The sequence below is a fragment of the Mustelus asterias genome, chromosome 23 (genome assembly GCF_964213995.1).
Source record: "Mustelus asterias chromosome 23, sMusAst1.hap1.1, whole genome shotgun sequence".
In the NCBI taxonomy this organism is placed as follows: domain Eukaryota; kingdom Metazoa; phylum Chordata; class Chondrichthyes; order Carcharhiniformes; family Triakidae; genus Mustelus; species Mustelus asterias.
Genome location: NC_135823.1, coordinates 16718616 through 16744534, shown reverse-complemented (window position 1 = coordinate 16744534; position 25919 = coordinate 16718616). Strand labels below are relative to the sequence as shown.

The following is a 25919-nucleotide window of genomic DNA, read 5'->3' as shown; positions in this document are numbered from 1 at the left end:
CCTCAGTGCCTGCTCTCTCCCCCCACCCCCTCAGTGCCTGCTCTCTCCCCCCACCACCTCAGTGCCTGCTCTCTCTCCCCCCACCCCCAGTGCCTGCTCTCTCTCCTCCCCCACCCCCTCAGTGCCTGCTCTCTCTCCCCACCCCCTCAGTGCCTGCTCTCTCCCCCCACCCCCTCAGTGCCTGCTCTCTCTCCTCCCCCACCCCCTCAGTGCCTGCTCTCTCCCCCCACCCCCTCAGTGCCTGCTCTCTCTCCCCCCATCCCCTCAGTGCCTGCTCTCTCTCCTCCCCCACCCCCTCAGTGCCTGCTCTCTCTCCCCCCATCCCCTCAGTGCCTGCTCTCTCTCCCCTCCCCCCACCCCCTCAGTGCCTGCTCTCTCTCCCCACCCCCTCAGTGCCTGCTCTCTCCCCCCACCCCCTCAGTGCCTGCTCTCTCTCCTCCCCCACCCCCTCAGTGCCTGCTCTCTCTCCTCCCCCACCCCCAGTGCCTGCTCTCTCTCCTCCCCCACCCCCAGTGCCTGCTCTCTCTCCTCCCCCACCCCCAGTGCCTGCTCTCTCTCCTCCCCCCACCCCCTCAGTGCCTGCTCTCTCTCCCCCCATCCCCTCAGTGCCTGCTCTCTCTCCCCACCCCCTCAGTGCCTGCTCTCTCCCCCCACCCCCTCAGTGCCTGCTCTCTCTCCTCCCCCACCCCCTCAGTGCCTGCTCTCTCTCCTCCCCCACCCCCTCAGTGCCTGCTCTCTCTCCTCCCCCACCCCCAGTGCCTGCTCTCTCTCCTCCCCCACCCCCAGTGCCTGCTCTCTCTCCTCCCCCCACCCCCTCAGTGCCTGCTCTCTCTCCCCCCATCCCCTCAGTGCCTGCTCTCTCTCCCCACCCCCTCAGTGCCTGCTCTCTCTCCTCCCCCACCCCCTCAGTGCCTGCTCTCTCTCCTCCCCCACCCCCTCAGTGCCTGCTCTCTCTCTCCTCCCCCCACCCCCTCAGTGCCTGCTCTCTCTCCTCCCCCACCCCCCTCAGTGCCTGCTCTCTCTCTCCCCCACCCCCTCAGTGCCTGCTCTCTCTCTCTCTCCCCCACCCCCTCAGTGCCTGCTCTCTCTCTCCTCCCCCACCCCCCTCAGTGCCTGCTCTCTCTCTCCCCCACCCCCTCAGTGCCTGCTCTATCTCTCTCTCCCCCACCCCCTCAGTGCCTGCTCTCTCTCTCCCCCCCCCACCCCTCAGTGCCTGCTCTCTCTCCTCCCCCACCCCCCCAGTGCCTGCTCTCTCTCCTCCCCCCACCCCCTCAGTGCCTGCTCTCTCTCCTCCCCCACCCCCCCAGTGCCTGCTCTCTCTCCTCCCCCACCCCCCCAGTGCCTGCTCTCTCCCCCTCCCCCCACCCCCTCAGTGCTTGCTCTCTCTCCCCCACCCACCCCCTCAGTGCCTGCTCTCTCCCCCCACCCCCTCAGTGCCTGCTCTCTCTCCCCCCCACCTCCTCAGTGCCTGCTCTCTCTCTCCCCCACCCCCTCAGTGCCTGCTCTCTCTCTCCCCCACCCCCTCAGAGCCTGCTCTCTCTCTCCCCCACCCCCTCAGTGCCTGCTCTCTCTCTCCCCCCCCCCCACACCCTCAGTGCCTGCTCTCTCTCCCCCCCCCACACCCTCAGTGCCTGCTCTCTCCCCCCCCACCTCCTCAGTGCCTGCTCTCTCTCCGCCCCCCCCCCCACCTCCTCAGTGCCTGCTCTCTCTCCGCCCCCCCCACCCCCTCAGTGTCAGCTCTCTCTCTCCCCACCCCCTCAGTGCCTGCTCTCTCTCCCCACCCCCTCAGTGCCTGCTCTCGCTCTCTCCCCACCCCCTCAGTGCTTGCTCTTTCTCCCCCCATCCCAACTGTCCTTGTCCCCACCACTCAAATAAACTTCCACCATGGGGCTCCCACTATGGCCTGCCTCTGGCATTGTCCCCTGGTACAGATTGGCACTGCCAGGTTGGCAGCATGCCAGGGGCAGTCTGAGGGCATTGCCCAAGCATGTCCCCCTCCCCCTGGAGACTGTACTTATCTCTGTGCCCCCAGAGGGATCCCCTCAACTGTTTCTCTTTTGGCCAAATCTGTTGTAAAATTTATCAACCTGACATCATGTCAGCGAGGTATGAAAATTGAGTGAGGCTAGGAGGGGGGTGGGGGTGTGCAGGGCGCCCGATAATGATATTTAAATTCATTAACATCTATTTTAATGACGTTCCAGCACTTTATACTTCCCGGTTCTTCAGGTTTCCCGCGCGCATTGCCATTCTCTTTGACAATGAAAGTGGGCTGAAAATCACCCCCAAAGTTACTAAACTCAAATGTAAGGGCTTGATGGTGTCGTCATGTCAATGTCATTGGACGAGTAACCCAGTTAAGCAGGCAAATGCCCTGGCGACATGGGGTCAAATGGGTGACATTTAAATTCAATTAATAAAAATCTGGAATTGAAAGCTAGTAAATCATCGATTGTCGTAAAAACCCATCTGGTTCGCTAATGTCCTTTAGGGAAGGAAATCTGCCATCCTTACCTGGTCTGGCCTACATGCGACTCCAGACCCACTGCAATGTGGTTGACTCTCAACTGCTCTACGAAACGACCCAACAATCACTCAGTTCAAGGGCAATTACGAAATGAAAGACCAAGTCCGGGATTCTCCCAAACAAATTCTAAGTCCCCAATTTGTGTGAAAACTGGAGTAACTCCCAGTGGTTTATTTAGCGGGATTTTCAAAATGAGTATCCCACACTCTGAGCACTGCAGAGTGTCCGAGTGTGATTCACACTGAAAATCAGGGGACAGGGCCCATTCCAGCAGGAGAGGCCGGCAGCATAGCGCTGAGCGGGCCACTGCGCGTGCACTGATCCGTCAGAACCGTGATTGGTGCATACGCAGTGGCCCCACACTGCCAGCCTCCTGAATGCTGGCCAGCCCCGCGCAGCCCTTCCGACCCCCACCATCCCCCCCTGCAGTCCCAAACCCCCACGTTAGTTGTAAACCCCGCACCCTTCCTATTTTTTTTCAGACACGTCACTATCTTGCAAAGTGGGCTGTCAGTTTTGCCAGTTATTTTTGTAAAAAAAGCTCTTTTTGTCATGCCAACAGAACTTTCAAGGAAGCTGAACGCCGACTTAATCTAACTGAGAGTTTTAACCTTCATGAAAAAGGAAGTATTTTAGCTCCACACTCTGCGCCATCTATGAAAAAGCAAAGTGTGACTTACCTCGAAGGTCATGCCTTTAGTTAAACAGAGTTGCCTCACTGCCTCTGCGACTCGCTGTGCGCTCGAATATCCCGTCTTTTCCCCTTTTCCACTCTCTCTCTCAAACAGCAGAGTTCTGTGGTGCAGCGTCTTCACTTCCACTGTTAAGAAACACAATTGCTGATTTACAAAATGCCAGAGATTAAACCACAGTCCGTGACACAGTGCAGAGTGGAGACTTCCATTGCAGCTCCTACTTATATACATCAAGGAACTTTTATTTCTACTTTTAATCCTTCCCAACATCTGGATGTCACAAAGTACTTCGCAGCCAGTATTGTTTCTAAAGTGTAATCATGTAGCCAATTTGCAAACCACAAACAATAATGTTATAGGACAGATTGCCTGAGTTTCATGATGTTGCTTGAAGAACAAATATTGTTCATCTCACTCGGAGGAACTGCCTTGCTCCTTTTGGAATTGTACCATGGAGGTTTTTTATATCCACCTTGAAGTTCGATGCCTCATCTGGAAGATGCCACAGTACTGCACTGGAGTGTCATCCAAAACTCTGGTGTGGGACTTGCGTGAGGTTTGGTACATCTCCAATAATTCCAATTCCAATTTCAAGTCGAAATAACATTTTTAACTTGAAAACTAAACAAACCATTTGCCCATTAAGTCAATCCTCCCACCAGGCCCCACTGCTCTAACCTGAACCTGTATCTCTCCATAGTTCCTCACCTGTTGTGACCAATGGCAATATGTTGTAAGGGTCAGCTGACCCGGTAAACTATGTAATCAATAACAAAATGATGTGGTGGTCAGCTGACCCAGTATAAGTAAGAAGCTGCTGGGGTTTGTGGGAACTTGGAATGGCCCAGGGTGAGGCCTTAAGTGTTGGAGTAATGAAGTTTCTTTATTAAACCTTTTTCTTTGATTTATAAGTTGGAGTAAGTCTTGTTTTATTTTATTGTCTACAACTGAAGAGTTCCTTCAGGTGGATCAACATCACCCATCTCCACATATCACCTCACTTTGTGCATGAGACCCACTTCCTACTCCCTTGATCCTATTCTCACTAAATTGCTGATCATCCAGTTTCCTTCCCGTATTTTAATTTGTAAATAACTCCTTCTCCTCAGTTTCTATCACCCTTCCTTTCGACACAATGGACAGCATCTCATCGCTTAAAAGAATCCTCTCTCCTTGTCCCATCTCAAATTTTCCTTTCCTCTCCAAAGTTTTTCAATTTGCAGTCACATCCCAGATTTGTGCCCATCTATCTTGCAACTACCTTCCTGAATATTTCCAATCAGGCTTATTGTCCCAACCACAACGCTAGCCAGCTCAAATACAAATGACAGGCCCGATTCTCCCAGGACCGGGAGACATCAGCGGAGACCGTTTAGCGGATTCTCTCCGCTGGGCACCACGGCCTCTGCACATCTCCGGGGCCAGAATTTGTGGCATCATCAGCTCCATGTGGAAATTGGTGCAGAGCTGATTTAAATATTAAAATTGGCACTTCCCTATCAGTAACGGGCCCGGGACTGACGCCTCCCCGCCCGCTAGTCTCCCACCACTCCCCCCTCCAAAACCAGGTTCACTCCAACAGAATTTACAACGGCTCTCCACTAGCAGGGAGCTGGCAGCCCGACCCCGCTGGAGTGAAGGGAGGCCATTGAGGCCCCCCCGGGAGGTCAGGGGTAAGGGGGGATACCCCTTGGCATTGCCAGCCTGGCAGTGCCAGCCTCCCTGGCATTGCCCAAGGGGCAAAGTGGCAATGCCCAAGGGGTACCTTGGCACTGACCACTGGGCATCAGGTAGTGTCAAGGTGGTGGGACCAGAGCTTATTGGGAGGAGGAGGGGGGGGAAAGGAAAAAAAAAAATTGGTGGGGGTGGGGGCCCGCTGCCATTCTGCAATCAGGATCAGTGGCACAGGGACAGAAGGGGCTGATCGGGGCTGCCTAGAGTGGAGGGTGGGGGGAGGGGGCAGCAAGCCAGTGATGCAGGTTCGCAGCGCTGGCCAGCAATCGGGAGGCCAGCAGTGTGGGGTTTCTGCGCATGCGCCAATTCCGCTATGACAGATCGGCATGCACAGTGAATATCATTTATATTGGCTTTCAAGACATATTTAATCAGGTGTTATATTTGATAATTAAATAAAGTTACGGTAAATGGAAATTGAAACTAGCTAATGATGGGGTACAGGATTTGTCCGATCCAGACGTAGGAATTAAAAAGAGCATTTTCAAAAAAATCCGACAGTTTATGACCATTTCTCTACTCAACTGTACAATGCGATGTATATTTTAGTTTGGAAAGCAGTAGACTGTAAAAATGGCTATGATGCAGAAGCTTTAACTGGAGCTCCTTTCTCTATTCCAGTGTGGAACATATGCATTTTGCTAATTCATGCTGCCAAAATCTTTCCAAGAGCTAACATGCACAAACGCGGCTTGGTGGTCCAACATACGGTGACCACGTGATTCCAGATACCAAGGCTAAATGCTGGATTTGGATACAGATTATTCCAGAAGGAAAGGGTGCTGAGTTCTGCTTTATGTTCAGTATTTCTGACTCACCTCTGGGCATGGATGATGCTTCTTCCATCTTTAGAAGCTTCAGCGTCGTGCGAATCTCTGTCTTTGCTCCTTTTCCTTCTTTGGAGAAGGGACGAAAGACATTCGACTCATTGCAAGTGGCCATTTCGATGATGCCACCTTTATAGTTCTGCATGCATTCCAACTGGGAATCCAGAATCTGTTGGTGAGACTAACAGAGGACAATGAAACATCAGACTGGATTAAACCCCTCCATTTTGTTCATGCGCAAAATGCTCTTGTTTAATAATAACCATTTTCTCTTTTATACAATACGCCTGCAAAATGATTTAACATGGGGTGGCACGGCAGCACAGTGGTTAGCACTGCTGCCTCACAGTGCCAGGGACCCAGGTTCAATTCCTGGTTTGGGTCACTGTCATGTGGAGTTTGCACGTTCTCCCCGTGTCCTAATAGGATGGAGGGTTATAGGTAGGCCTAGAAGGTAGGGATATGTTCGGCACAACTTGTGGGACCGAAGGGCCTGTTTTGTGCTGTAGTTTTTCTATGTTTCTTTGTTTCTAAGATCATTTACCATGGGACGGCACGCTAGCACAGTGGTTAGCACTGCTACCTCACAGCGCCAGGGACCCGGGTTCGATTCCCGGCTTGGGTCACTGTCTGTGCGGAGTCTGCACATTCTCCCCGTGTCTGCGTGGGTTTCCTCCGGGTGCTCCGGTTTCCTCCCACAGTCCAAAAGCGTATGGGTTAGGTGGATTGGCTGTGCTAAATTGTCCCTTAGCGTCAGGGGGACTAGACAGGGTAAATGCATGGGGTTATGGGGATAGGGCCTGGGTGGAATTGTGGTCAGTAAGACTCGATGGGTCGAATGGCTCCCTTCTGCACTGTAGGGATTCTCTGATTCTATGATAATGGCAATGATTTTTTGCAAGTGTCTTGGTTATAACTTGACAACTGAAAAAGTGACTCATTAATACATTATTTCTTATAACAAGTATTCATTTACAGTTTGTCTCTGCATCTCAGAATTCTCATCAGAATCATTACAGAATCTTTCCAGTTCAGAAGGAGGCCATTCCGCCCATCGAGTTTGCACTAGCTCTTCCAAATAGCATTCTACCCAGGCCCACTCCCCTGCCTTATCCCCGTAACCTTGCACATTCTTTCTTTTCAGATAGTAATCCAATTCCCCTTTGAACACCTCAATCAAGCCTGCCTCCACCACCCTCTCAAAAAGTCCATTCCAGACTCTCTCTGAAAAATAAATTCATCATATCATGTCTATTCCTTTTGTCCATTATTTTGACTCTGTGTCCTTTAGTTCTTGATGCTGTTTTGAGTGGGAACAGTTTCTCACTATTTACCACATTTATCTAACTATTTATCTGACCACACTCCTCAGGATCTTGAATACCTCTATTAAGTCTCCTCTCAGCCTTCTTTTCTCCCAGAAAAACAGTTCCAGCCTCTCCAATCTATCCTCATAGCTATAGTCCTTTATCCCTGGAATCATTCTTGTGAATCTCCTCTGTACTCTCTCCAATGCCTTCACATCCTTCCTCAAAAATGGTGTCCAGAACTGGACACAGTGCTCCAGATGAGGCCTAACTATTGTCTCATACATGTTCAACATGACCTCCTGTCTCTTATACTCAATGCCCTATTAATAAAGTATAAGATACCATGTGCCTGGGAACACCACCATCTGGAGATTCCCCTCCAGGACACTCACCATCCTGACTTGGAAATATATCACCATTCCTTCACTGTCGCTGGGACAAAATCCTGGAACTTCCTCCCTAACAGTGCTGTGGGGGTACCTACATCTCAGGGACTGCAGCGGCTCAAGAAGGCAGCTCACCACCACCTTCTCAGGGGCAACTAGGGATGGGCAATAAATGTTGGCCTAGTCAGTGATGCTCACATCTGTAAAATGAATTTGAAAAAAAATGTGCCATCCTCAATGATTTATGTACATTTACATCAAAGTCTCTCTGTACCGGCACCTCTTTTAGAGTTTCTCCCTCTAATTTATACTGCTTCCCCATATTCTTCCTGCCAAAATGAATCACCTTCCAGTGCTCTGCGTTGAACACCATCTGCCACTGCTCTGCCCAATTTACCAACACGTCTATGCCCTCTTGTAGCTCAAGATCTATCCTCATCACAGTTGACAATGTTTCAGATCTGAAAGTTTTGAAGTTATGCCCCAAACACCACAGCCTAGGACATTAATACACATCAGGAAGAGCAGGGATCCCTGTGGTAACCCCCATGAGATCCACAGGGAATCACTGATTAACCTCCCTCTGGGGCTCGTTGAGTACAAGTTCCCCTGGTAACAGGCAGTGAGTGGCCTGCCCAACTGGAACTCATTTGCTGAGCCTTTTATAAGGCAGGCCCGGGACTGGGCCTGCTGAACTGTAGTCCCAAGCAGGGACTAGCGTGTGTGTACACCACAGTAGTGGGTTTACTTTGCATTCTGTAATCAACTATGTTCCTTTCTAGTCTGGCTTCCTGACTCATTACAGTCCCAGCACTCACACCTGGGGAATTCCACTACAGACCTTCCTCCAATCTGAAAATCAATCATATGCCACATTTCCTGTCACTCAGCCACTTTCTTATCCAAGTGACCACTTTCTCTTTCATTCCATGAGCTAGAATTGTGCTCACAGGTCTGTTGTGTGGCATGAAAATCAATGTATAACCACGTCAACAACACTGCCCTTCTCAACTTCCCGTTACCCACTGATCCATTAACTAATGCAGTATGATTTTAAACTGGGTCAAATATAATGTTTTTATTAATAAGATGATGGACAAAAGTCTCTTAAATCTTAACGTATGCTGAAGAAGGTTTTGCTTACTGCAGAATCCGGTAGAATTACTGACTGCAATGAGGTGACAGTCATAGACCGCAGAACACAACGGTTTAGGTTTTTAAACTTCACAATTCGGGAACCTTGCACCTTATATGTGGTCAAACACTTGCCCGAAATATCGACCTGTGGAAAAAGCATCAAAATAGAGAGCTATAAATATAGGGTAGTATAATATACCAATTGGAACTAACTTGAGATGTTCCTGAAAACAGTTTAAAAGAATTAAACCACCATCCTATTATACCTTATGTACGCAGAGAATTCAGAGGAACATCAAGTTGTTCTCTCAGCCTCCCTGTCTAAATCTCTCCACTTCTTGGGGCGGCACAATGGCACAGTGCTTGACACTGCTGCCTCACAGCACCAGGGACCTGGGTTCGATTCCCAGCTTGGGTCACGTCTGTGCGGAGTCTGCACGTTCTCCCCGTGTCTGCGTGGGTTTCCTCCGGGTGCTCCGATTTCCTCCCACAGTCCGAAAGATAAGGGTCGTAGAGGTTTGCAGCATGGAAACAGGCCCTTCGGCCCAATTTGTTCATGACAGCTTTTTTTTTAAAAAACCACTAAGTTAGTCCCAATTGCTTGCATTTGGCCCATATCCCTATATACCCATCATACCCATGTAACTGTCTAAATGCTTTGTAAAAGATAAAAAAAAGACATGCTGGTTAGGTGCATTGGCCATGCTAAATTCTCCCTCGGTGTACCCGAACAGGTGCCCGAGTGTGGCAACTAGGCGGTTTTCACAGTAACTTCAATGCAGTGTTAATGTAAGCCTACTTGTGACAAATAAATAGACTTTAAAACTTAAACTTTAAACCTCATTGCAGCCCTTGTCTCAGTCACAACTTCAGTCTTACGCCATTAATTTTGGCTCAACATCAGTTTCCCTATGTGCCTTTTGATGGAGACATGATGAAGATGTTTATATCTTTAAAGGCACAATGTAAATGTTTGATGTTGTTGCGGTTGTTGGCCCCGAGACAGTATCAGGGCTAGAATGAAGAGCAGCACGTTTCACGTCATACAGCAAACTTCCTGCCCGAACTCTGCACATGACAGCAGTGTGGGAGGCAGGATCCCTTAAATAGGCAAGGGAGATTTCCAAAGAGTTCTGAGCGTTCCATTTTCAAAAATAGCCAGTGCATTGACAGTAAGATATCAATAAACCTGTGGCAACAACAAAAATATTTTCATTCAAAAACAGAAAAGGCTGGGAAATCTCAGCATAGAATCCCTCCAGTGCAGAAGGAGACCATTCGGCCCATTGAGTCTGCACTGACCACAATCCCATCTAGTCCCTATCCCGTAGCCCCACGTATTTCCCCTGCTAATCCCCTGACACTAGGGAGAATTTAGCATGGCCAATCAACCTAACCTGCGCATCTTTGGAGTGTAGGAGGAAACCGGAGCACCCAAAGGAAACCCACGCAGATACGGGGAGAATGTACAGACTCCACACAGACAGTGACTCAAGCTGGGAATCGCTGTGATGCAGCAGTGCTAACCACTGTGCCACCATTTCAAGGTTGGCTCTATTCTCTCTCCACAGATGCTGAGATTTTCCGACATTTTCTGTTTTCGCTTCAGATTCCAGCATCCGTGGTAATTTGCTTTTATCGAAGTATTTTTGTTGTTTTTCATCCCAAATCTGCAAATGTAATACATTACAAACTAGACACCTATCCTCAAGACCAGGATTTTATGCCCCCCCCGCCGTGTCTGGTGGGGCATTGTAGTTCCACCGAACTTAATGGAGATTTAAATGGATCACCATATCTGTTGGCGGGGAGTGGGGGTGGGGGGGGAAGTGGAGAGGAGGGAGTAATGCCATGGACCATAACAGGGTAGCCTGTGAATCTAAAGGAAACAATTAAGGCTGTAGGGTTTTGCTGACTCCATGTGGTATTAGAGATGGTGAGGAATCTGGTTTCTCCTTGGGTTCAATCCCAATGTTTGCTCACTAACCGCCAACAATCCTGAAGGGACTCGTTTGGAATCTGTACTAAACTTAACTTTATTTTCTGAAACTTCTCTTAAATATGTATAAACTCATAATATTTTGTTCATAAATTGTGGGACTTTTCATCACATAAATGTGGCAATTTCTTCTTGAATAAAAATATACAAACCTAAACATGAATAGCAATCAAACTTAACCTGGCCAACAGAAGTTCTCCTCAAATGAAAACATCGGTTTGTGCCAGTGACAGCAATGTTGGTTAATCATCAGACATTACTGAATTCTCAGAATAACTTTCCCACTTGGGAGCAAAGAGACATTGTTACATCTGGGTTTCTTTTTAGTCTCCCGCTGCACAGCTCTGCAGACAGGAGCTTGAATTAATCAATAGGGTGGCACAGTGGTTAGCACTGCTGCTTCACAGCGCCAGGGACCTAGGTTCAATTCGGCCTTGGGTCATTGTGTGGAGTTTGCGCATCCCCGTGCGGGTTAGGTGCATTGACCATGCTAAATTCTCCCTCAGTGTACCCGAACAGGTGCCCGAGTGTGGCGACTAGGGGATTTTCAATAACTTCATTGCAGTGTGAATGTAAGCTGACTTGTGACTAGGAAGTCACAGATTCCTGTTTGGAATCTTCAAAAACATCATAATATTTCTCGCTGTTTAAATCAGATGCAACTTTTCCATTGTTTCAGTAAAATTTAGTCTAAATTTCAAACTATCCCATTTAGGAATGGCTTTTACAAGTGCCTTACCTCCTCAACAGTTTTCCGTATATTTGCTGTATATGAATCCTGGAGTACGCTGAGGATGCCTCGCTTGATGTTCAAAGCCCAGGTTTCTTCATTCTCTGAAGGACAGATCTCAGGGATGATTCCATCTTGGAAAGAAAATTGAAGTGGATGTTTCTCCAAGGAAGCTCTGCAACAACAGACATGCTATTCTGAATGCACTTAGGTGTTGAACAGTTATTATTAATGCAAGATCACCATCCGATAGCCAGTTCCACAGGGCAGATTGCACAAATTATTGGTGTTTGGGAACATCCATTTTTTGAAAAGCACTGCTACCTCACAGCGCCAGGGACACGGGTTCGATTCCCGGTCTGTGCGGAGTTTGCATGTTCTCCTCCGTGTCCACATAGGTTTCCTCCGGGTGCTCCAGAGTTTCCTACCACAGTCCGAAAGACGTGTTGGTTAGGTGCATTGACCATGCTAAATTCTCCCTCAGTGTACCCGAACAGGTGCCCGAGTGTGGCGACGAGGGGATTTTCAATAACTTCATTGCAATGTGAATGTAAGCTGACTTGTGACTAGGAAATAAAACTTTAACTTTACTTTACCTTCCGTACGGCAGGCGTTCCATAGGGATGATTTCCCATGATGATGCTGGCTATCTCAAAACAAACCTATGTTGGCGTGGGAACCTCAAGCAGACCTCGAGGTCTGCAAGCATTGGGAAAGGATGCATCTCGATTATCCTTATCAAAGTGGGGCACCTCAGTTCTCAGGCCTAGTGGTGTTATTGCTACACTATTAATCCAGGAACTCAAATAATGTTCTGGGGACCCGGGTTCGAATCCCACCACGGCAAATGGTAGAATTTTAATTCAATTAAAAATAGCTGGAATTAAGAATCTACTGATGACCATGAAACCATTGTCGATTGTCGGAAAAACCCATCTGGTTCACTAATGTCCTTTAGGGAAGGAAATCTGCCGTCCTTACCTGGTCTGGCCTACATGTGACTCCAGAGCCACAGCAATGTGGTTGATCCTCAACTGCCTTCCAAGGGTAACTAGGGCAGTAACTGCTGGCCAGCCAGTGACACCCATGTCCCACGAATGAGTAAAAAAAACTGTTTACTCCACAATGGAGTGGATTATTTTTCTGTGAAAACTTGCCCCGATCCCCTATTTCCACCACTGGTTATTGAGAATGCAGTAGCCCTGGCTACTCTGATGACATCAGGGTGGAGCGAGTCACCTCGTTTTCATAATTTGTACTCCATTAGAAGCTGGTTCAACCTCAAATTCTATCCCCCACTCCCTCCCCCCAGAACCCTTTGCCCACTAACTGCGCTACTGCCCACATGCACTGCAATGCAGTCTGCACCACTTATTGTGAAACTGTGCATCTTAACACTTCATCCTGTAACACTGGTGACTTTGCCTGTTCACCCTGAGGTACGGGCAACTTTGACCACTATTCTGTGGTCCTAATGATTCCAACAACCTCAAATGATGAGAAAGCCCATCACCATAACTAAATTATTCCTTTTAATCTACAAATTTAAATGGTGGACACAAAAAGAGTAATTAATTAAGGCTATCATTATTTAACAAGGTTCCAAGTGCTTACTGAGCTGCAGAAAAAGTTGGTGCACTTAAAGATGCCTCGTACAACTGCCACACTTAATGCATTGAAAGTGGGGCAGTTGTAATTGATCTCGATGGTTATGCCAAATGGACATAGAACATTGCCTGATATAGATGACTGTCCTCCAAGAAGTGGTGGGGGCTGTATCGCACACCAGGCCAATGCATTTTGGATTTGTTCTCTCATGTTGGGAGATCATGGCAGTCACGCAATCTGCTACAATGTTTGTCATGAGATGTTTTGAACATCCAACTCCTTTAATGAGCCTTTTTGCACAGGCTTGTCCCTGCATGAATGCAAAATGCGGAGGCAAAAGAATCCTAGTTCCTGTTATTGCAAAACTAGAAAAAAAAACATCAATAATGTTTAGAAGGGAGCATACATTCTTATTTCTATTCTGCTGTGCTCTCTAACCAACCACAATCTGTGGTCTGCAAAGAATCTATGCAGATAGGGCTGCCAAGTTCTAAACCAGTTCACGTATTCTCCATCTCCTAAACAGAGAAGCATCGCTTTTAAACATTCTTTTGGCGTATTTTTTTCCTCCATTCAGGGGATGTGAACAGTGCAAGCACTTATTGCCCATCTCTAATTGCCCTGGAACTGAGTGGCTTGCTAGGCCACTTAAGAGTCAACCACATTGCGGTGGGTCTGGAGTCACATGTAGACCAAACCCGGTAAGGACGTCAGATTCCCTTCCCTAAAGGACATTAGTGAACTAGACGCATTTTTATGACAATGGTTTCTGTTTTATGTTTCTGTTTATGTATTAGCACAAGTAGGCTTACATTAACTCTGCAATGAAGTTACTCTGAAAATCCCCTAGTCGCCACACTCCGGGGCCTGTTCAGGTACACAGAGAGAATTTAGCATGGCCAAGCCACCTAACCAGCACGTCTTTCGCACTGTGGGAGGAAACCAGAGCACCCGGAGGAAACCCACGCAGACACGGGGAGAACATGCAGACTCTGCACAGACAGTCACCCAAGCCGGGAATTTAACCTGGGTCCCTGGCTGAGGCAGCAGCGCTAACCACTGTGCCACCGAGGTTTCATGGACATCAATAAACTTTTAGCTCCAGATTTTTATTGAATTAAAATTTCACCATCTACCTTTGTGGGATTCAAACCCAGGTCCCCAGAGCATCACCATGGGTCTCTGGATTACTAGTCCAGCAACAATACCATGACACCACCACCTCCCCAGATGCTATAGTTGAAATGTTTTCACACAGACAGTTTAATGTTTGGAATGCTGTATCACTGCAGGAGTCAAGTGCATCATGGGGAAGAGTATGGCTAACCATGGATGACAATGGTCAATGGTCTTTGATTTGGCCATCGCTGGCTAGAGTCATAGAGGTTTATAGCATGCAAACAGGCTCTTCGGCCCAACTTGTCCATGCTGCCTAGTTTTTACCACTAACCTTGTCCCAATTGCCCGGGTTTGGCCCATATCTCGCTATACCCATCTTACCCATGTAACTGTCTAAATGCTTTTTAAAAGTCAAAATTGTACCTGCCTCTACTACTACCTCTGGCAGCTCGTTCCAGACACTCACCACCCTCTGTGTGAAGAAATTGCCCCTCTGGACACTTTTGTATCTCTCCCCTCTCACCTTAAACCTATGCCCTCTAGTTTTATACTCCCCTACCTTTGGGAAAAGATATTGACTATCTAGCTGATCTGTGCCCCTCATTATTTTATAGACCTCTATAAGATCACCCCTAAGCCTCCTATGCTCCATGGAAAGAAGTCCCAGTCTATCCAGCCTCTCTTTATAACTCAAACCATCAAGTCCCGGTAGCATCCTAGTCAGTCTTTTCTGCACTTTTTCTAGTTTAATAATGATGTGGAGATGCCAGCGTTGGACTGGGGTGGGTACAGGAAGAAGTCTCAACACCAGGTTAAAATCTAACAGGTTTATTTGGAATCACAAGCTTTCAGAGCGCTGCTCCTTCATTTTCACCTAATAAAGGAGCTGCACTCCGAAAGCTTGTGATTCCAAATAAACCTGTTGGACTTTAACCTGGTGTTGTGAGATTTCTTACCAGTTTAATAATATCCTTTCTATAATAGGGTGACGAGAACTATACACAGTATTCCAAGTATGGCCTTACTAATGTCTTGTACAACTGCAACAAGACGTCCCAATTCCTGTAGGCCAGCATTTGTTACCCATCTCTAATTGCTTGAGGTGGTGGTGGTGAGCCTCCTCCTTGAACCGGTGCAGTCCATGTAGAGTGGGGCAGTGGGATTAGTTTTAGATTACGCCAGCACAGCAAGAGGGAATGGGCCAAGATGGGCTTCTATGTTCAGTGGCGCTGTTTGGTCAAAATAGCACATTTTATAAACAAAATCAGCTGTAAGGAAGCAAAATGAGTCTCTGCGACATCTCATCAGAACCTACACTGTTGAATTGCAGTATTCTTGACATGCTGCTGCTGCTCCTGTGCTACTTGCCGAGTAGAAGAAAGGAACAGAGAGCAGGAATGCAAGTCAAGGGCTTCCGTTCTCGACAATCTGCCCTCAGGTTGATTTTCAATCACTTTTGCTAACAGCTTTGATATTTGTGACAAGGGCTGGGATTTTCAAAGTCAACGGACCTTTTGCTGCTCTGTCAAATTTCCTGGAAAAGGTAGGCCGAGGATATCAAATCATGAGTTTACCCTTCCGCCATCATTTTATCTGCTCTGGAGAGAATGTTCGAACCATCAACATGAGCCATGTTCTTGCAATGCCAACACCACCAGCCAGGGCAATATGGGCGATTAGAAAGCATTAAAAAATAATCGATTGATTTAGATCTCACAAATAAAGTTTCTACTGCACGATTGTTGTGGAGTCATTATGGCACAGAAACTGGCCATTCGGCCCATCAAACTTATTCTTCATGCAGCAATCCACTTAATTCCACTCCCCAGCTCTATCCCCATAACTCTAAGTTTAGTTCCCCATTCAATTTCCTTTTGAGATTATTAACTGTTTCCAGTTCCACCACATTCATGAGCAGCGAGTTCCAGGACATTACCACTCGCTGCGTAAAAATATTGTTCCTCAAATTCAACCTACATCTTTTGCTTTAAACCTTAATCTGTGGCCCCAACAACACCAGCTTCTCCAACCTAATCGTGTAACCATAATCCCTCGACCTTTGAAGCATTCTGGCACATCTTTGATTTGCATCCATCCATCCTTCCGAAAGTGAAGTGACCAGAACTGGAGCAGTGTGTAGGTCAGGTGGATTGACCAAGCTAAATTGCCATTCAGTGTCCAAAGATACACAGGGTAGGTGGATTGGCCATAGCAAATGAGTGGGGTTATGGGGATAGGATGGAGGGTGGGCCTGGATAAGATGCTCTTTTGGAGAGTTGGTGCAGACTCACAGAATCCCTACTGTGCAGAAAGAGGCCAGTTCACTCATCAAGTCTGCACTGACAACAATCCCACCCAGGCCCTTTCCCATAACCCCATGCATTTACCCTAGCTAGACCCCCTGACACTAAGAGGCAATTTAGCACTGCCAATCCACCTAACCCGCACATCTTTGGACTGTGGGAGGAAACCAGAGCACCCGGAGGAAACCCATGCAGACACGGGGAGAACGTACAAACTCCACACAGACAGTGACCCAAGGCTGGAATCGAACCCGGGTCCCTGGCACTGTGAGGCAGCACTGCTAACCACTGGGCCACCGTGCCGCTGCAATGGTCACTTCTGTATTGTAGGGATTCTATGGATGCAATACCTCTGTTGTGGCCTAACCAGAGCTTTATAAAGGTAAACTGTTCCTGCCATTGTCTGGATATTAGCTACATTGGTTTGAAAGCATCTTTTGTGCAGTTCATTTGCGATGGAATCTGGGGAGTTCTCACCAGATTTGACACATCTTTGAAATCTAGAGTAAGGCTGCATGTGCCATTGTATCTGTGGTTTGGAGGGTGGCTGTGTCACTATACTTGGTATCACAGCAGGTTGCTTTGCACTGCCGGTAGCAAAGCTCCCAAGAAGAGTCAGCGCTTCAGGGAGGTGCTGGGTAGCCTCCATGCACCAGAGAGTGAAGGAATCAACCTGAAAGTTATCTCAGCTGGTCTACCACTTCTCAAGGCCAGTTAGACAACGCTGGGACTGCAATTTTAGCCAAAGAAACAGTACGTTGCAGGGAGGGGGGAAAAAAATAAGCTGAGCGAATTAACATTAGAAACAAATAAAAGAGTGAAGTTTAACTTCTATTCTGAATACTAGTGCATAAGCCAAAAGAGCGGCAATAAATATCATGTAAAGTAAAATTTATTTATTAGTCACAAGTAAGCTTACATTAACACTGTGAAAATCCCCTAGTCGTCACACTGCGGCGCCTGTTTGGGTACACTGAGGGAGAATTTAGCATGGTCATTGCACCTAACCAGCACGTCTTACGGACTGTGGGAGGAAACCGGAACACCCGGGAGGAAACCGACACAGACACGGGGAGAATGTGCAGACTCCGCACAAACAGTGACCCAAGCCAGGTATTGAACCCAGGTCCCTGGCGGTGAGGCAGCAGTGCTAACCACTGTGCCGCATAGTCGTAGTAATGGAACTGGTGACTGAGCTAATAATGCGTAACATGAACTTTTTCCATTAATTCCACTGACATTGCATTAATGAGGATGTAAGTAGGAACCTGCGGTTTTAGGGATTTGGAAAAATTCTTTCCTGGAATATGGGCGTCGCTGGCAAGCCCGCCATTTGATGTCCATCCCTCACTGCCCTCGAGAAGGTGGCGACTGGCTGTCTCCCAAATGAGAGAGAAAAGCAGGCACGCCACAGATTGAATATGAATGACAGACACACACTATGGAATGTCTGGAGACGGGCTTCATTGTAGACGTTTACCCAGTCCAGCTTGTCCAAATGTCCTAAAGCACGGAAACCAGTCTAGGGTGAGCAAAATGTGCATCTCAGGGAATTGTCACCAAAGTCCCACTGAAGTCAAAGGGCCGCGAAAGAGATCATGTACAGTAGCACCTTTGGTTTGACGGTGTGAACTGTAATACACAGGGCACTTCCATTGTCATCAGGGGTTTAATCTTCACCAAAGGGGATGCCACCATCAAAAAAAGCAGCTGCTGTCAACAGGGGCCCTTTTAATGTGAAAGATCTATCCGTAATGTTAATGTTTTACTGTGTGTTGTCACCCAGTCCCATTGATTTCCTTTGTAAAGTTTAATTTCAATAGTGATTAGTGAGAGTTCCATGACATCATCTGGGAAAGTGTCTGCGAAGAGTTTCCAATGCCTGACAGTGTGTGGGAACTGCTCTAAAAACAGCAGCATTTGCATAATTTGCTCAGGGGTTTTTCACCGCTCTTGTCATTACAACTGTGTTATTTCATTTATCTCGCTCATCCCAGCAAACCCTGCAACCCTGCTCAGCCATGACCACTGGCGATAATCAGTGGGAACAGAAAACATCGGAGCTTTCAAGACAAGATTCTCTTTTATAAAAAGGAAAGGCAAAAGGACCAAGGGAATAATAACTGGAAGCGTGATGTTTCTTCCCCCCTTTTATAAATTAGCCAAATGCTAACTGTCCAAACAGAAAACTCAATCCTGGAATAACTTCAAGGTATCGTCTTAATTGAAAACCATCCGAAAAATCACGCTTTTAAAATCAAACTATGTTTTAAAATTTGGTGGTTTTAGAATCTTTTTAAAACATAGCGTTACCACATTATGTTTCAACAGCTGAAGCACTTTTGTAATCTGTATTCAAGTTCCCAAATAGCACTCATTTCATATTGACGTTTATCTGAGAACTATAGAGCTACCTGGACATTTTAAATTAGTTAGTTCGATCTCTCCCACTGCCAAAAGAAGACATATTATAATTGTACATTTGCAAGTATTTTACCATAATAATGATCTGTGTGATTCCAACACATTTTTACATAAATATCTTTATTTTATTTATTAGTGTCATGAGTAGGCTTACATTAACACTGCAATTAAGTTACTGTGAAAATCCCCTAGTCGCCACACTCCGGCACCTGTTCAGGTACACGGAGGGAGAATTTAGCACGGCCAATGCACCTAACCAGTAGATCTTTCATCCCGTGGGAGGAAACCCACGCAGACACGGGTAGAATATGCAGACTCTACACAGAGGGTACACCCAAAGAGAATTTAGCATGGCCAATGCAGCTAACCAGGACATCTTTCGGACCGTGGAAGGAAACCGGAGCACCAGGAGGAAACCCACACAAACACGAGGAGAATGTGCAGACTCCACACAAACAGTGACCCAAGCCGGGAATTGAACCCTGGTCCCAGGCACTGTCAGGCAGCAGTGCTAACCACTGTGCCACCATGTTGCCCACCAGTTCCAGGGATGGAGTTAATTTATAAAATAGGTACAGAGAAACGATTTAATCTACTGAAGGAATCCAGAACAAGCTTCAAATTGGCGTATTCACAAAGTGGTTTTTCCACACAAAGGTAAGAGAAATCTGAAACATTCTCCCCCAAAAGGATTTGAATGTTGGATGAATTGTAAATTTCAGGATCAATGGATATTTGTTGGGTAAATGAACCAAGAGCAAAGGAGAGTTCACGTACAAATCCTATTCCGTTTCCCGCTTGCAGTACTGACTTGTGTCAGGTCAAGTCATATCTTGTGTTCAAAGCACTCCCAATTCATCATGGTAGATGCAACAAACAAGCCCTCCTTTAGTCTTATGCCCGATTTCAAAACCCAACATGGGTTGGTGAGTGTACATTGCCAGCTTTATCAATCAGGGAGTGAGAATACAGGTGGAAAAATAAGTGTGTTATACACCCTCCATTACACCGCAGATTGCCAATATCTAGAATCTGTGTCATCACACTGCACTAACGCAGGTTATAATCTTGGTACCCAAAAGCACATTGCAAAGGATTGTGTAGCAGTTTTGATGCCACCACATCGCCAAGTAGCTGACCATGGCACGTTGTTGCAGGATGGCCCAGCAAGATATGATGTGGCAGAGTTTAGTCTTTAGTGCCTAGACATGAATGTTGACTGCCTCAGCATAGTGAAGAATCGCAAATGGAAACAAAGGCTGTCATCACTGATTCACCGATATTCTAGCCTTGAGTCACTGTCTGTGTGGAGTCTGCATGTTCTCCCCGTGTCTGCTTGGGTTTCCTCCACACTCCAAAGATGTGTGGGTTAGGTGGATTCGCCATGCTAAATTGCCCCTTAGTACCAAGGGGATTAGTAAGGTAAATACGTGGGATTATGGGAATAGGGCCTGGGTGTGATTGAGGTCGATGCCGACTCAATGGGCCGAATGGCCTCCTTCTACATTGCTGGGATTCTATGATTCTATGGCATTTGCAACATGGGAGGCCACTTAGTCTATTGTGCCCATGCAAGTTCACTGAAAATGAAGCTACATCTCCATCTTTTATCCCGAACCCTGTGAGTTCCTCATCCTCAAATACTTGTCAAACTTACTTCGGCTTACATCGCCTTTTCAGATAGAACATTCCAGATCCTGCCAAGAAAATTCTCAGCTTCCTGCTAGATCTTTTGCCAATTACTTTTAAATCCATCGGCAGGATATTCCAATCACCCCCCCACAGTGGAGGTGTCTCGCTATTAGCTGCTGGCTGGATGTTTATGTTGTGTGTGGCTGGTCCTGCTGATGTTGACAGCGTTGTGTGTGGCTCACACACATTTATTAAAAATAAAATATTTATTAGTCATAAATAAGGTTTACATTAACACTGCAAAGAAGTTACTGTGAAATTTCCCTCGGAAACCTCCTCTGCACCCTCACCAACATCTGCACCTCTCTTGACGTTTGGTGTCCAAAATTACCCACAGTACTCCAGCTGGGGTCTAACAGGTGATTTAGAGAGTTTAAGCATAGTCTTAGTTATTCTATTCCATCCTTCTGCTTAGAAACCCAAGTAAGCCATTTTGTTTTAAACCACCAGATCAAAATGCCTTGCCAACTTTGATGATGTGTATATGAACACCAAGTCCCAGTTACCATCCACTTTTCTGCAGGAATCTACAGTCGAACACTAACTGTAGTGGAGATCCCAGAGAAAGATCAAACTGCCATTGCTCTGGGTTTTCTGCTGAGATTATGGTGGACAATCTCAGAACTCCTGTGGAAATTACTGGCCTAAAGTATATGTTGGACTAATCCCCCCCACCCCCCACTTCATCTTCATCTGAGAAAGGAGGCTGAGAGTAGTGGTGAAAGTCTGTTTTTCAGAATGGCAGCAGATTCAATGATGGAGTTTCCTCAGGATGTTGACTGCTCCTCTGGACCTCGGTGTGAGAGGCACAATTTCAAAATTTTCAGCCGACATGAAATTTGGAAGCATTCTGAATTGTGAGGAAGGAGCATAATGCAGAACTTCAAAAGGACAGACAGGTTGGTAGAACGGGAAGGCAAGTAGCAGATGAAGTTTAACACATAGAAGTGTGCAAGTGACTTATCTTGGTAGGAAGGCGGCAGAGAAACAAGGATACAGTTAGTGCGAGAGCAGAAGGACCAGGGGTATACATGCACAAATCATTGAAGGTAGCAGGGCAGGTTGAGAGAAAGCATATGGCATCCTGGGTTTAGAATACAAAATTGAAGAAAACCCTGGCCTCACACCTTAGAAAGGACGTGAAGACATTAGTGAGGGTGCAGAAAAGATTCACCAGAATGGTTCCCGGGTTAGATCGGAGAAGCTGGGCCTGTTCCGCTTAGAAAAGAGGGCTGAGAAGAGATTTGATAGAGGTGTTCAAAATCGCAGGGCGGGAGCATCCGGACAGAGTAGAGAGGGAGAAACTGTTTCCATTGGTGGAAGGATGGAGAAGCAGAAGGCATAGATTTAAGGAGATTGGTTAAAGAAGCAATGGCAACACGAGGAAAAAATGTTTGGACACAGCAAGTGGTTAGGATCTGGAATGGAGAGTGTGGAGGAGTCAGGTTCAATAGAGGCATTCAGAAGGGAATTGGATCACTATCTGATAAGTAAATATTTGCGGGGGGGGGGTGCTAGGGGGCACTAGGAACATTGTTCCTACAAAGGGCCAACATGCTCACAACCAGCTGATGGCCAACTTCTGCGGTGTAACCAAGTCTAACACCCATTTTATGCCCGATAAATGAATAGCCAAGTTCCACTCTGGTCTTGAATGAGCGCTATGGTTCCAGCAGATCCCAGCAGCTAGGGGTTAAAGTCTGTCTAAACAGCTGAGTCAATTCAACCAATCAGTTCAGAGATGTTCGATTTATTATTGTCGCATGTATTGGTATACAGTGAAAAGTATTATTTCTTGCGCGCTATACAGGCAAAGCATACCGTTCATAGAGAAGGAAAGGAGAGAGTGCAGAATGTAGTGTTACAATCATAGCTAGGGTGTAGAGAAAGGTCTTTGTGTGAGGTAGGTCCATTCAAGAGTCTGATGGCAACAGGGAAGCAGCTGTTCTTGAGTCGGTTAGCATTTCTCTAAACATTAGTGATAAACTTACCTCTTTGATTCTTTTAGGGGCACACAGTAACATAGTGGTTAGCACTGCTATCTCACAGCACCAGGGACCGGATCGATTCCCGGCTTGGGTCACTGTCTGTGTGGAGTCTGCATGTTCTCCCCGTATCTGCGTGGGTTTCCTCCGGTTTCCCCCCACAATCCGAAAGAAGTGTTGGTTAGGTGCATTGGCCATGCTAAATTTTCCCTCAGGTGTACCCAAACAGGCGCCGGAGTGTGGCGACTAGGGGATTTTCACAGTAACTTCATTGCAGTGTTAATGTAAGTCGATTTGTGACGTTAATAAATAACCTTTAAACAATATTATTCTTCACTGCCTTATAAAAGTGAACATGAAGTCGATTTGCCCCAACCACACTGCAGCTCTGACAGCCCTCTGCCTACACAAAATATTGTAACTTGTTTGTAGCCCTCAACTTCTGACTTGTATAGTTTAAGAATGTTTACTTCATCTTTAAACATGTATTTTCTTGTCCATGACAACGCTAATTATGTTCCAGAAAGAAGGTTTCTTCCATGCTAGCCTCTACATGACTGCAGCTTTTACCTTGCATTTTCTGTCTATGGAAACATTCACTAGACTGAAAGCCAATTGATGGCCTATATAATTTTTTTTATACTGGGGAACCTGGGATAATAAAAAGCCCAAGGGATCAACCTCGTTCAGGTAAATCCCCTGTGATTACAACCTTGTCACCACTATTCCAAGAAGCGAAGGCTGTTAAAGCGCTCTCAGGTCGTGAGGAGACATTCCCAGCATTCGCTGAAATATTCCTGTCACTAGGATATCATCTTGGTTTAGCAGATTTCCCTGCATATAACCAGTTAAGTGGAAACAACGATCTGGGGGAAGACAGTGGCGTTGTGCTAATGTCACTGGATTGTAATCCAGAGGGCCAAGCTAAACTCTGGGGGCTGTGTGTTCAAATCCCACCGTGGCAACTGGCGGGACTTAAAATTCAGTTAATTAATCTGGAATTGAAAGCTAGTCTCAGTAATTATACTATCTTTGATTATCCCCTAGAAACTCATCTGGTCCTTTAGGGAAGGAACTCTGTTGTCCTTACCTGGTCTGGCCTATATGTGACTCCAAACCCACGGCAATGTGGTTGACTCTTAACTGCCCCCTGAAGTGGCCTAGGAAGCCACTCAGTTCAAGGGCAACTAGAGATGGGCAACAGATGCTGACCCAGCCAGCAACGCCCACATCCCACAAAACGGAAAAAAAATGATAAAATGATGAATAAGTCTGTAAAATGCTTTAATCAACCTGTGAAATTACTCGAGTAGCATAGGCAACTGACTGTACTTTCTAGTCAGACAAAACAATAACTTTCAAAACAGGCCAAATGTCATGTTATAACAGGGTTTAATTGTATGTAGGTGCTGGGCATTAACCAGGGATTCACTTGATCAACTATAATTAGTTGTTAGGGTTTAATTGTTAAACCCTGTTATAAAATGACATCTACCAAAATGGATCTATTTCCCCAAACTTTTAGTAATTTATTCCTTATTGGAAAGCAGATCAATAATGAGAAAAATATCATAGCATCACTGGACATGTCTGGTTTACGAATTTTATAAAATGATCTGGGAAACATTTAACAGAAGTAGCAAACCCGACCAGCTCTGCTGAGGGGTGGGGGGGTTTGAACCATAAATATGATAGCAATTAAAGCACAGAGGTCATCAGTCACCACTGCCTTGCCACCTCCACTGCAGATATCACCTCTAATTCCATTCTCATATTATCCCTTTTCGAAAACATATATTTTGCCTCTTAAACAATGTTTCTATTTCAGATTCAATGGACATGTCCGGGAAAGTATTCCACATGGTTACTGTAGTAGCGAGCCCCTTTCAAAGGGGCTAGGTTTCGGAAGGCCATGTGAACCGATCCGCCAACTGGCCGAAGAGCAGGAGTCCTGGGGCTGAGCAAGGGGTTTCCTGGGCACAATCGATCCCGGAGCTGTAGAAGTCGGTAGCAGACTGTATATAGTTCATAAGACATAGGAGCAGAATTAAGCCATTCAGCCCATCGAGTCTGTTCTGCCATTTGATCATGGCTGATATGCTCCTCATCCCCATTTTCCTGCCTTCTCCCATAACCCTTCAACCCATTACCGATTAAAAATCTGTCTAACTCCTCCTTAAATTTACTCATTGTTCCAGCATCCATCGCACTTTGGGGTAGCGAATTCCACAGATTCACAACCCTTTGGGAGAAGTAGTTTCTCCTCAACTCTGTTTTAAATTTGCTGCCCCTTATCCAAAGACTAGAATGTCCCACTAGAGGAAGCATCTGCTCCACTTCTACTTTATCCATACCTTTTATCATCCTGTATACCTCAATTTGATCTCCCCTCATTCTTCTAAATTCCAGAGAGTATCGGCCTAAACTGTTCAATCTCTCTTCATACGACAAACCCCTTATCTGTGGAATCAATCTAGTGAACCTCCTCTGAACTGCCTCCAATACCGCAACATCTTTACTCAAATACGGGGACCAAAACTGTGCACAATACCCCAGGTGCGGCCTCATCAATGCTTTGTACAGTTGCAACAATACTTCCTTACCTTTATATTCTATTCCTTTAGCTATAAATGCCAACATTCCATTTGCTTTCTTTATTATCTGCTGTACCTGCAATGCTAGTTTTCTGTGACTCATGAACGAGGACACCCAGATCCCTCTGCACCGCAGCCCCTCGAAGTCTCTCCCCATTTGGATAATAAGTCACCTTTCCATTTTCCCGACCAAAATGCATGACCTCACACTTATCCACGTTTTAGTTATTCTGATAAACTGTTAATGGTTGTTCAAATCCAGTGGTCGCCAATCACTCAGGTACTGGAATTAGAAACTGGTGAATGACAAAGGAATTTAACTTCTTGCTTCATTCTTCTTTTAGTCTGTGATCTCTTGTTACTGATTTCAATAATTGGACATAGCAGAGCAGATTTCAGAGAGATATGGGTTTTGACAGAATGGATAGTGAGAGAGAGCATAACTAAAGATAATCAAAATACAAGACTAGTCTTGAAGAAATCCAATGGGGAATTCAGAAGAAACTTCTCTTCCCCAAAGAGAGGTGGGAATGCGTAACCCTCCACCACAGAGAGAGATTGAAGCCAATAATATAGATGGATTAAGTGGAAGCTAGACAAGTATATGTGGGTGAAGAGAATAGAAGTTACAATGATAGATTTAGATGAGGAAAGATGGCTCGAGTGGAGTTTAAACACCAACATGGACTGTTAGATCAAATGCCCTGTTTCTGCAACATACATCCAATCCAATTTCTATCTTCACCACCTTAGCATAAAACATCAAATAGGCAAATGCAGCAAAGGCAACTGGTTGGGTATTATTATATCCCACATGCAAAGCAGAATCTGTTCGATTGCTGAGGAATA

At 46.4% G+C, this 25919-nt stretch overlaps 1 protein-coding gene across 1 annotated transcript in view; it reads right to left on the bottom strand.

Moving 5' to 3' along the window:
- LOC144510916 (apolipophorins) overlaps window positions 1–25919 on the bottom strand; it is a 209673-nt gene that overhangs the window by 159321 nt on the left and 24433 nt on the right. The window contains exons 5-8 of the mRNA XM_078240973.1: window positions 11355–11520; window positions 8624–8761; window positions 5775–5964; window positions 3208–3347 (exon numbers count right to left, since the gene is read on the bottom strand). Coding sequence (XP_078097099.1) covers window positions 3208–3347; window positions 5775–5964; window positions 8624–8761; window positions 11355–11520 — 634 coding nt within the window. The remainder of the gene's footprint in view (window positions 1–3207; window positions 3348–5774; window positions 5965–8623; window positions 8762–11354; window positions 11521–25919) is intronic.